The 13,311-nt window shown below is 36.4% G+C and overlaps 2 protein-coding genes across 2 annotated transcripts; both read right to left on the reverse strand.

The window, feature by feature from the left end:
- Positions 1–1,928: 1,928 nt before the first annotated feature.
- Positions 1,929–11,808, reverse strand: LOC127799057 (uncharacterized). Its single transcript, XM_052332771.1, has 2 exons — positions 11,501–11,808; positions 1,929–3,469 (listed from the first exon to the last, which is right to left on the reverse strand). The coding sequence occupies exon 2, from the start codon at positions 3,382–3,384 to the stop codon at positions 2,140–2,142; it is 1,245 nt and encodes a 414-aa protein (XP_052188731.1). The 5' UTR covers positions 3,385–3,469; positions 11,501–11,808; the 3' UTR covers positions 1,929–2,139.
- A 642-nt stretch (positions 11,809–12,450) lies between these two features.
- On the reverse strand, positions 12,451–13,207 carry LOC127799087 (metallothionein-like protein 1). The gene is made up of 2 exons (XM_052332811.1): positions 13,040–13,207; positions 12,451–12,900 (listed from the first exon to the last, which is right to left on the reverse strand). The coding sequence occupies exons 1-2, from the start codon at positions 13,093–13,095 to the stop codon at positions 12,729–12,731; spliced, it is 228 nt and encodes a 75-aa protein (XP_052188771.1). The 5' UTR covers positions 13,096–13,207; the 3' UTR covers positions 12,451–12,728.
- Positions 13,208–13,311: the final 104 nt, after the last annotated feature.

The raw sequence follows: 13,311 nt of genomic DNA on the forward strand, positions 1-13,311 counted from the left end.
AAGAATTCTGCAACAGATAATTTCCCATTATAGAGAGAGAATGAATGCCGGCTACTTTACCATAAGCAGAAAACTACAACAGAAAAAGGTTAGATTGATCCACCATCCAGCACTTAAATACCACACATGGCAGACAACGAGATACACTATTAGTTTATCTATTTACAAGGAACAACTACACGAAGCTAAATGTGAAAATTTTAGTAATAGTAAAATCACGTTTACATGAAAGTGCAATTTCTAAGCCTCCCCATATATGCATTTCGTTGGCAACCAAATCAAGCCCACAAGCAAAAATGAAGAACACGCATACTTGAGTAAAACCCACATAAGGCAGAAAATGAATGTCATTTAATCCTCCACTTGATACTTAATTTTCCCTTCTTAAACATTATCATTAATAAATTATTTCAATTTTTTACTGTATATCAATGCCAAAGATCATGAAATCAGTACACAAAAGCCCCAACATCTGACAAGCTGGCTTTCTTCAAAATGTTGATCATGTTCCAAGAATAAAAACAGCACAAATTTCAAATAAACAGAGACAAGATCCTTGCTCCTCACTCGGGTTTAAGGCTTTAAAGAGACAAAGATCACAATTTGTCTCCACACTACAATCAACTAGATAAAGTAAAAGGGTCTAAAATACCTAGCTTGGATCTTCAATACGAACTTGCTCCTGATATTTATAGGTGCTGTGGATAAATACCACAGTTGCGTGCGAGTGCTGGATGAATCATGTGGAGTTTCTAGTTCTGGGTTATTGATATGAGCGCGTGCTTGGCAGTTGTGGAGCTTGCTCATCCTGTCAGCCATTTGGAGCTCACTGAAAAAGGCAAGAGTGCTGGACGACTCTTCACTGGTTGTCCTCTTCCAGAACTGGATCTCCTAGATGTTTAGATCCTCAGCTGTTGAGTTTTGCCTGGGAAGAAGCCCACTGTCAAAACAGGATGTTGCTGGAGGATGATCAAAGCTGATTGTCAGATCTGGAGCGCACTATCATGTTGATTCTGTTGGAAAAAACGTGGTTAATATATCAAAGATTGAATGACTCCAAGGCACGTAAGACGCTATCTTTTAAGAGATGTTTCTCTCCGTGTCTATATTATCCCTAATGGGTTTAGAGAAAATCTCTCTCAAGATATAATAGAGTTTCATGTTTGATTCAAACCGTGATGAGTTTGATCAAGCCGAAGAGAAACTTGATTTTAGAAAATCTGATGATGTCGAATGAATGAATGAGATATGAGACGTTGTTCTCTAATCATTGTAAATGACAGAAGTAAACATATTATATATAGAAGATAGATGTCTGTTCGGAAGAGGTGTATCTCTCTAATCATAAAAATAAAGGTGTCTTTAGTTAATTCGAAACATTATAACCTTTAGACATAACTTGTTAGTAATTAATTAATTACTAACTAGTTCTCATATTTAAATTCTGTTTACCTTTCGGGGCATTGCCCCTGAGCCCCCACGGAGTGCAAGTCATTTGCAAACACAAACACAGAAATAAATATGAAAAATATCTAACAGATTCTCAGGACGAATGTGACTGGTGTAGATCTGGAAGTGTGAGTGAAATTAAATAACCCAACACGGAAACAACTTCTAGGTGTTTCCATCTTTGAAGCCACTTTTTTCATTTGCTGTTGGGTTTCATGGAAACGAGTTGCATCTGTTGAATGCTGTTCACTTTTCTTTTCCAAAGTAATGAAAATTTATTCCAAAAAACAGGGAATCTGACACAAGAAACAAGAAAAGGCCACATTTTCGAACTGGTTCTAAGAGGAGTGATATGTTGTCCGCGCGTCGGACTACCGGGAGGAGGGGGGCAATGCTCGCCCTCTCATTGTTGCGCGCGTCGGGCAACATTTCAAAATCCCTGGTTCTAAACGTCATATAGAAACTCATAAGACCATTAATAAAAATAAACATAGATTCCGTATTGCAGTCAACAGATACACAAGCTTTTGTTCACGTGGTTTGAGTAGAGTTTACATCTGCAATTAGTACATGAGAATGCTAGAACACCAAAATACCAGAAAACCAGAATATGAGAATGCCAAAAAACCAGGATTTTGTCCAAGTGATTTGGCGCACCTCGCCTATGCCCGCAGGCATATGGATGCCGCATTAAAAGTGAGAGGCACGTCTCCAAGTGCCTTGACTTCCCTTGCTTGAAGTGTCAAGGCTATTGAGTATCTCTTCCTGCACTGCAAACTTGTCGGCACGCAAGAGAAGATCAGTCAACGAAGTAGGCTTATCAAATGCCAAAGATTCCTTTAACGGGGTGTAGGTTGTCCCCTGCATAAGTGCCACAGATACCATATCAGCCGGTGCATCATGGACTTCCAAGATGGCGTTCCTAAAGCGATCAATATAACGCCTTAGTGGTTCACGCGGCTCTTGGCGAACACAGAGCAGATAAATAGGGTTTTTTGCTTGTGAAGCATTTATGGAAAAGGCCACGAGAAACTCTCGTCGCAGCTGATCATACGAGGAGACAGACCCTTCAGGAAGCTTGTAAAACCAGTTATAAGCATAGTCTACTAGGGTCAAGGTGAATACATGGCAAGCCGTGACGTCATCCCATCCATGCAGGAGTACCAGAGACTCAAACTGTTGCACATGCTGAATGGGGTCTCCCGTTCCAGAGTAGACAGGAAATTGCGGGAGTTTAAATTTTCGAGGGGGTGGTCGCCTCAACAGATTGGCTGCAAAAGGGGTTCTCTTATATGAGTTGTCACGGGCGGAAATAGTCTTTTCCCTCTCAAGTACCTCCTCAACAATCCTTTTTATTTGTGACTTCAAGGGATTTTGTGATGTGACCCTGATGGGTGCCTCATCATGAAATGTCTGTCTTCGCCTCTTCATATGTTTCCCTTCTAGAGTGGATATATGACGATGTGGCCCCTGAGGAGTCCGAGGTGGTATATACGAATGAACTGAAGGCGAATGAGGCTTGTCTCCTCTTGAGACTAAACGCCTTACTGATGAGGGCAGATTAGCGGTAGGCAGAACATCTTGCACAAAACTTGTAAGGTCCCTAAGTGCCTTTGAGTTCTCTTCGTGGCTTGCCTTCAATTCATCATAACTCCTTTTAAGCTGTTGATATTCCTCGACAGAAAGAACCTGTGGGGCAGTTCCCCCCGGAGCTCCCAAGGTTCTTGTCGAGACTTGGGCACTCCTTCTCGAGATTGTAGCACGCCTCGAGAAGCATGTGTCATAGGACCCGGCGGAAGTAGAAAGTTGCCCGGGAGGGCACCTCCGTCTACCAGACACTGAGTCCCCCAGGAGAACCCGCCCCAGGTATTCGCCCGGGAGGACTTTGGCACTGGTGGCTTTCTCCCCTTGTTGCAATGATCTTTCCTGAGCCATTATCGTTGCTTCACTCGATTAATTAGCGATGTACACCTTGTCAATCTACAAGAAAGTTCCAAGTGGCTTGGAATTTAAAATGTCACTGCAACATCATTTAGATTAGATGTTAGTGCTAGGATAAGAATAAGTAATCATATGCTGAAAATTGAATCATTTCTATCAGCTAATATACCTCCACCTCTACCCTCAGCCACTTTTGGCCTCTGGAATTTGTAAGGAAAATATAAGGTACAAGTGACAGGTCATAAATCTTTTGAAAGTTTTTCTATGAAGGTTCAAAGCCTGCCTATCCCCCTTGTTTCTAGACTTGTGAGAAGAAGGAGGCAACAATCCTGCCCTTATGCTGCATTTTCTCTCGGAATTCCGGAAAGGAATGGAAAGAAACATTGGCAAAACAATTTCAAATGTTTGATTGTTGTGCAAAAGATAAAATAAGATAAAGAAAGTAATATGCAGTGTTATATGTTATTATTTACTTCCCCCTATATTATGATCATTTTCAAGAATTTTTTGGTTTTTAATTTCATCTATGTTAAGGAAAAAAACACTAGGAAATTAATTTTCTTTTTATGATTTCTAGAGATTGATAGCCCGATTTTACCTTAACAGCAAAAAAGGAGTTTGGTTGCATTTTTGAGTACTTAGTCATTGGATTTTTACATTTTTTGGTTTGAACCCAAGTATGGAGAGAGAGAGAGAGAGAGATAAAATGACGGTTCTTGTTAATTCAATATAAAAATTATTGTTTTAATGCTTTTGGGTGAATATGAATTTAGAAATTTGAAGATGGCCTTGTATTGTGCAACTATAAGCAAGAGAATCTATGAAACTTTTCGCCAATAACGCACCAAAACCCATTTGTCTCACAATCATATTTGCTGTTGCAGAGTAGAAAAGGAGTAAGAGAAAAAAAGGACAAACTATGACAGGACAACAAAAAGCTAAACCCCAAACAAATTATGACAAAAACAAGACAACAAACACCAAGCCCCTAACAACTTATATGATGCCATCATAAACTCAAGAAACCACTTTAAGTGACAATAATGATGCCGTTCCCTTTTACTCTCAAAAAGAAAGGATAAGAATAGTTGTGCAAGTTCCTCTATAATATATGGCCACATTTCAAAAATTAAACTATAAGGTTTTTATATTTCCTGGAAGATAAGGAGACACTAGACACTGATATCAGAAAATACAAATGTTGCACTAGTTTTGATAAGAACATTATTTTCGCTTCATGTACAAGTTATGCAAATAGAAATCAATTGCTGCACCCTATTAGACAGAACACAGAAGGACAAGAAATAAGGATCAGCATGCAGAACAACTAAGGAAGAAATGCCTAGCCTCAAAATGGGGAAAAAAAAAAACTAAAAAATCATTAGTCATGCAATTTCATATTTTCTGATATAGAAGAAGGTGAGTACATAGAAAATTTCAAGCATCCACCATTTGAATATCAGCTGATGGATATGATGTCATCAAATTCAGATATAACTCTGCATGAACAAAGTAATATTTCTGTATGCAAAGCTTCAGTCCCTAAAATTGAAGAACCTAAATAGTGATAGGTCTGAATTTTTCCATATCACCCCAAGTTGAAGCGGCATTGGGGTTAGATCCAAAGTGCCCCAAACACTAGCAATATAAAAGCAAAAAAATAAAGCGTATAACCTGATTCCTAGAGTACATGCATTCAAAAGAACAGGATCCATGCACTTACTTATCAGGTGAAAAGAAGAAAGATACATGTACTTCATAGGTTCAATTGACAAATATTACAATTTGTTTTGCACAAACTAAATATAAACATAGTTAATCTCATTTAGAAATGGAAGAATCTGCAAAAGGTTTGGAAATCAGTGTTGTAAAATTATGGGTTAGCTTCAATAGAAGGTCTTGTAGGCATTATTGATTAATGCATATCAGAATCATTAAGCCCGTTTTTTCTTTTTATTTTGAGTACATATAGTAACAATGATTAAAAGCCTTGATCCCACTCCCTGAAGTCTTATTATAACTACAAGTAGGAAGAAAAAGATAATACCAGATAAATATATACATGTAGTACAGAATAAATAAACTGAGAAAAACCAACTTAATATATTGCAGAAATACAATATGCAAAATTGAACATTACCAATCCACTATTACAATATTATTTTGCAAATAAGAAAGTCAAAGCCTCCTAAAGGCCAGTTTACACACTTACTTTCTTACCAAACCAAAGAAATAAAAAAGCAAGTTAAAGCCTTTGTCAAAATTCCAAGAAATCCTCAATTCACACTTTCTGTGCTCAGGTGCCATGGGTGCTGTAATGCACACGAAACCAAAGAAACAGGTTTGATGTTTGCTTCAGGGAATTTGTTCAGAAGTTACAAGTGCCCCAGAGAAAATATATGCAAGCAATTCATGGAAAAAAAAATCACAAATACATATATACAGTCAAGAACGATTTGCAGCTAAAGCAGAATGATCAAGCCTCTGTTAACTTAAATAAAGAATCAAGGGACAAAATTCTAGTAAAGGGTCAAATAGAATTGAAAGTCTGCAAGAAAATCTGAAAAATTAAGGGAAAAAGATTCCACAAAAAAGGTAGAACACTTTGACAGAAAAGTTATCAAAAAAATTTTAAACGTTCATTCAAAAGTTGTTTTCTGCAATCACCAGAGCGGAAAGAATGTGGAAGAAATGTAAACAAAACAAAAAAAGAAGATAGAAGGGGGGAGGGGGGAATGTGTGTGCGTATAGAGAGATTATATATATATATATATATATATAGAGAGAGAGAGAGAGAGAGAGAGAGAGAGAGAAAGAAGGAATAGCCCTGTCTATCTCAATCTGTTTCCATCTCTCAGTGTGCTGCCATCTACTATCTTTTTAGTTCATCTTAGTACTCCACTCTTTTAAGTCCTTTTTTCTTTCATGATTTCAGAAGGATCACAATCAAGATAAAATATTTTACTAGTAAGCAACGTATGCAAACCTTGTATTTAAATAAATATCAAATAAGTGAAAAATAAGGAAATATGATTTTTGTTATGATAAATGTTTTCTGGTAAAAAATTCCTTCTATAGACATCTTTTCAATCAAAAAAATGGCACAAAAGAGAAAATATATTAGGTTTGTAAGAATAAGTTCTTAAGCCACCAGATAAGGCAGCAAAAAGATATAAAACTGAAGCATCAAAATATTATTTCAAGAACAACTCATTTAAAGCCACCAGACCTCAGGCTTCAGGTTGAAAACAAAACAGAAAAAAGAAAAGGGAAACAAATAAAAAGAAATAAAGCAAAAAAAAAAAAGAAAGAAAGAAGGAAAAGCTCCAAAAAAACAAACACAAGTGTCAACCGACCTGAATATGGCATCTGTGTGTCCATGAGAGGTTGTATAATATGGTGCACTATACATCATTTGGCAGTCATTAATAGAGTTTTCCATATGTAATTTCACAAATACAAAAATACTAAAACAAGATAATTAAATGGTAATTCATAATATACCTTTAGAAACAGAATTATGTCCACACAGCTCAAGACTACATCCAGGCATACATATTTTGCAAAGACAAAATTCAATCCATAGTTTTTAATGTATAATCTGTTAAAATTTCCTAAAATTAAAAAATAAGCAATATGAAACCAAACAGTGCTGATGATAATCCGGGAAGTGAGTTTGTTAATGATGTAGGAACCTCCAGTGCTCAATCAATAACTACTTTACCTCCAGAAATATGAAATGAACGAAAGGGCTAGGAATCAGTAATAATGATGTAAGGAACCTATGCCTCCACTACTTAATCCACAACTAGTTGACCTTAATAAATAGACTAAGGAGGCACAAAAAGCAGTTGTCACTGATAGAGAGCTGATGGAATAGACTGAAAGGGTCACAAAGAACAGTAGCCACCATAAGAGCTCAGCTTATAAGTGAGACAATGAGGATGGTATTAAAAAAACTAAAGTAGATGGGGTATGGCTCAGTAGGTGATACAAGGAAGCAAGTTAAGAAGTCCAAGATTGTAGAGACACCGATTTGTTGTTCCCTAGGCATTCATATGCAGCATAAATGCCACATCTGATATTAAAGAGAACATTATTACGGCGTCATATAACAAGGTCACACGACTAAAAGATCAATCACGCAACCATAGGATTGAAGCCTATAACAGATCAAAAATTTAAAAACTCAGCCTAAAAGCGCCTGCTGGAGGGAGGCAGATTTAGAGGATGTTTGGCTTACCATTTTTTAAGATGACTTTTAAGCCTTTTTACTTAAAAGCCATGTAAGGCTTTAAAGCAAACTAGGAGTTAAGTTAATAATGTGTTTGGATAAATATGTATTAAGCTATCATTTATATAGTTATGTGTTTAGTTTGAAAAAACTAATAAGCTATTAGAACTTAATAAAAAGACTAAAATGAACATGTTACTAAATAATACAAATAAAATTTATAAAATATTAATTTTTAATAAAAATAAATTATAAATTAATATTTAACTGATAAAATTTTTACTTGATAAATTATATATAATTATTAAAAAAATATTATAATATAATATTTTTTTACTTAAATAAATTTAGATTTAATTCATAAAAATGTTAAATATATATATATGTTGAGACATTAAAATGTATATGTATGTTAAATATATATAAAATATAAAAATACAAAGAGAAGGGCAAGGGACAGAGGCGGCAATCGCGATGGAGATGGAGGTGGCAAACGCGATTACGTAATGAGGCGGCGGCGGCCATGGGGCTGAAGGCGATGAAGGAGATGGAGATGGAGGTGGCGATGGAGGCAACAGAAGGAGATGGCGCTAGAGGCTGCGACAACGATGGGGCTGGAGGCAGCAATGGAGATGGAGATGGAGGCGGCAACAGAGAGAAGGGGATGAAGGGCAGAGGGATAAGGTTGACTATCATACTTGTTGGAGGGCAAAACTCTAAAATACTTGATCTACTCTAAAAACTATGTATAGCATTTTGAGAAAAACTGGGGAGCTTTTTCAAACTGCCGTCAAGTAGCATCTAAGTTTAGCTGCACATTTAATTTATAACAAAGGAATAACTAAGAGGCTGTTAGGCTTAGCGGTTTGACCGCTTTTAAGCTGCTTATGCAGCATATGAGCTATCTGGCGTTTTAGTGCGAAGTGTTTAGCAATGACAATCAGCTGAAAAGCTGTGTAGTTTAAAAGTTATTGGAATAGCGTTTTACAAAAGCTGTGCCCCCAGCTTCGGCAAAAAAGGGTAATTCTATTTACAACCATAGAATTTGCTCTATGTAACCATTCTAATTAAAATATTAAATTTTACTATTTACAGCCACACTTACTACTTTTTACAACCATTTACATACCAAATATACCCTTCACACACTCAACTCTCAAAAACTACACCCACGCGCATCAAACCCTATTCTTCTTCTTCTTCTTCTGTGACAGCGCCACCGACTTTGCTTGCCTCATCCAGCCTGTTGAAGTCCTCCAAATCGCATAACCAGTAAAAATTGTACCTTCTAGTTTAATTGATTTCATGGTAGATGTAATAGTGTTGGGACTCGTCGGAGTTCCCGACCGACGCTTGGTTAGCACCCGAACCTGGGCGTTCGGGGGAACTGGCACCCCCGAACCCAATTGTTCGGGGGAAGCCCCGCCCTCCGAACAGCGAGTTTCGAGAGGCTGGGGCTCCCCCGAACCACGTTGTTCGGGGGAAGCCCCGCCCCCCGAATAGCAAGTTTCGGGGGGCTGGGGCTCCCCCGAACCACGCTGTTCGGGGGGCTGGGGCTCTCCTGAACCACGCTGTTCGGGGGAAGCCCCGCCCCCCGAACAGAGAGTTTCGGGGGGCTGGGGCTCCCTCGAACCACGCTGTTCAAGGGGCAACTTGCAATTTTATATTTTATATGTATTATACATATTTTATATTTTATAATAGTTATAGTTATAATAATTTATGTATATAAAATATGTATGTATATAATAGTTTATGTAATATAATTATGTATAATTATATATATATAATTATAACTATATATATAATTATAATTATAACTATATATTATAATATATAAAATATATATATATATATATCTCCTGAACCTTGAGGTTCAGGAGAAATCAATTCTCCCGAACCTCAAGGTTCGGGAGAATTGATTTTCTATTATTTTATATTTTATAATAATTATATATATTATACATATTTTATATTTTATAATAGTTATAGTTATAATAATTTATATATATATAATATGTATGTATATAATAATTTATGTAATATAATTATGTATAACTATATATATAATTATAATTATAACTATATATATTATAATATATAAAATATATATATCTCCTGAACCTCAAGGTTCAGGAGAAATCAATTCTCCCGAATCTCAAGGTTCGGGAGAATTGATTTTCTCCGAATCTATAGATTCGGAATTCCTTCAATCTCTCGAATTTTAAGATTCGGGGGATAGGGGATGTCCCGAATCCCAAAGTTTGGAGAAATCCAAATCGCCCGAATCCCAAGTTTCGGGGTATCCCCCAAGCCCCGAACCCCAGGGTTCGGGGCTTTAGGGAAGAGTATTTTTTAATTTTTAATTAATTTTATTTTTTTAATTCATCACTCCTCGTAAATTATGTGATTTAATTTATTCGTAATATATATAAATTATGTTATTTAACTAATGATCGATGTTTATGATATTATAAATTATGTTATTTTTAAATATAAATTATATAAATGCATGTTATTTGATAATATTGAGAAATTATTTTAATTTTTAAAAATATTAATAATTTTTTACTATTTTATATTGATTTACTATAGTTGCTGCTATTTGAAAAAATGATTGTGGCGATGGTGGGTGAGAAAGTGGGTGCACGCGCTTGAGGAGTAATGGTGAGTAGTTAATTTTCAACTATTTAAATGAGGGCAAATATGAGTTTTTATTTAAGGATATTTTAGGAATATTAAAAGTAGGTTACGGAGAGTAAAATATGTGGTTGCAAATAGAATTTCCCGGCAAAAAATGCTGCACAGTTGACCAACGAAAATACTATTCTGCCCTCATCTTCTCCTATCATCTTCCCTTTTTGCTCTCTTCTCCATCTTCCCTTTGCTTCTGGCGATTGCTGCCGCCGCCGCCCCTCCTCCAGCTGGGCTGCTGCCGTCGCCCCTCCTCCAGATCCACCATCGGCCGCTGTTCTTCTCCTTTTCGCTGTGCAGCGCTGTTCTTCTTGCTGTGCAGCGTATATATATATATACATATATATATATTATATGTTATATGTATATATATAACACAAAATAATATATATTATTATTATATACAACATATATAATATATAATAATATTGTATTAATATATTTTTAATAATTCTGTATAATTTATTAATATTTAATAATAAAAATTTACATCATATCTATTTTAATCTTTTTGTCAAATTTTAATAACTTATAAATTATTTTAAATTAAACACATAAATATTAATTAATAACTTAAAAACATATTTATTCAGACACATCATCAACTTAAATGTTATCTAACTTTTAACTTGAAAGCCAAATAACTTGAAAGCTATGAAAAAAATGGATAAGCCAAACAGCCTCAGATAAGTTTGTCCAGGACCTAGACCATGATAAGGTGTGATTCGCAGACCATGGATTCGATTCCACAAAACTGTGATTTGGATTCAATTTTACAAGATCTCCACCTACAATTTACTTTCACAGTCAAAATAAAAGACACGAGTGATGACGAAAAACAGCAATAAAAGACACGAGCGATGACGAAAAACAGCGTAGAACGGTAATGCCAAGGAATAACTAAATAAGCTTATACAGCATTTAAGCTTCACCAATAACTTATAAGTGGTCAAAACGCGGAGCCAAACACCCCCTAACCTTTATGAAACAGAAATGATGAGAGAAAAAACATGAAGAAGAAATGGTTGTTCCGTGTTAAACATTAGTAACCGACATCACGGAACAACAAATTTTGGCACAAGCACGATAAACAAGCGAGACCAGGAAGGAATCACACTGAACAGAATCACAGAGAGGAGGAAGGTCTATAAATCAAGTGGAATTCGAGGTCACGAAGCGAACCTGCAGTGCATTGGAAGGTGATCGATCAGACAGACATTCCGAGCTTATCTCTGATTCCTAGGGTTTATGTGTGTAAATGTCTTGGCCAAGAAACCCTAGGTCGTCTCCAAATGATTGCTGCGCGCGCCAACAAGCTATCCGTGACATCGAAACGCGGCCGGCATTAGGTTTCCCCCCCCTCTCTCTGGACCTAGAACCTTCGTGCTGCCCCTTTGTTTTCTCCTTTATCTTCCTTTGCTGTCTTCGATTTACAGTTTCAGAAAAGTGTTAAAAGTCTTCAAATGAGACTTGTTCCTCTTTTTAGTTAAGTCTCAAATAAGTTATTTAATTTTGACTTTATAAAATTAATTTGGTTATCACATTTTTAAAAATATTAAATAATTTAAATATAAATTTAGGTTAATCATTATAACAATTCTCATTTTGATACTAATAATAATATTTTAATTTTATTGAAAATGGTATATCTATTTTGGATAAAAATAATTTCACTAAGCTTTAAATTTAAATTCAAAAAAATCTTAAAATAAAATAATTTATTTAACTTATCTAAAAATAAAATGATTAAATAGATAAGTAAGAATTGTTCTGCGCCAGCTTCTACCAATTCTTTAGGGTAGGGACAATTTGGGTAATTTAAGTATGAATGCAAATTTTTAAAATAAAATTATTTTTTTACCTATGATTTAATTAATTTTGTTAGTTTCGCTTTGCTCTCTCCTACACGGAACTGTCATCTCTTCTCCGGAAGAAAGCGAAATCACAAGAAATTGAACAGTTACAAGTAAGAGATGCGTAATATAAGAAACCACGTCTCTGTGGCGCAATTGGTTTTGACATCTCCGAGCTTCACGAAGCTTCCATCCCCACGCAACCAAAGAGTCAACCATCCAAAGTTCCAAACCATCAAATCCCCAAGAAAATGGAACAAGATCAAATACCAATCCAGATTACATAAACATATTCATATACATCAACAATATCAATTCGTTTCGGAACATACATAGATCGAACTCCATAACCCACAAACCAAACACACAATCAAACTTCACACAGAAGAACCAGTTATTGGGTCGATCAGCAAGCTGATCTCCTAGCAGCTGTCTTTACATAACAACACGAGCACTCATAGTAATTAATACAAACTTATTTTCATAACAAACTATTCCTACGTATGTATGTGGGTGCATATATATATAATATTGACTGCAGGCTACTTCAACTTTGGTTAACAGTTACATGGGTCGCAGGTGCAGTTCGACCCACACTTGCAGCCATGCCCAGCTTCTGTTCCGGTGCTCTTCTCCGACCCCTCGGAGTACGTCTTCACCGGCGGTGCAACGCCGCCGATGGTGATTGCAGTGGCGGTGCTCTTCTCCACGTCAGGGTACATTCCGCACCTGCCAACGCATTAATTTCAAGGGAAACAAATAATCAGTGCGTTGCCATAGAATAGAAGTAAAGCAAAGCATAACTGCTAAACCTTTAATTTTCCACAATAAAGAAATCACACACACAGACACGTATATATATGCTTACCCTCCTCCACAGCTGCTTCCGCACTGGCAGGAAGAACCACAGCCACAGCTTGACATTTTGAGATGGAAAATGGGCTAACAGAAGATTGATTTCGCCAAAGACACGCTCCAGAGATGGGAAATGCTCAAGACTGGAATTTATAGGCGGAGGGAAGGGAGGGGTAGGGAAGATCCACCCTACACGTGTCGGGATCAGGATCAGAGGGGACTTGCGTGTTGGTTAACAATGCCCTTCCAAGCTTACTTCTTCAGACCTGACAATTAATCTGTTCC

This window comes from Diospyros lotus, chromosome 1 (assembly GCF_014633365.1).
Source record: "Diospyros lotus cultivar Yz01 chromosome 1, ASM1463336v1, whole genome shotgun sequence".
NCBI classification, from domain to species: domain Eukaryota; kingdom Viridiplantae; phylum Streptophyta; class Magnoliopsida; order Ericales; family Ebenaceae; genus Diospyros; species Diospyros lotus.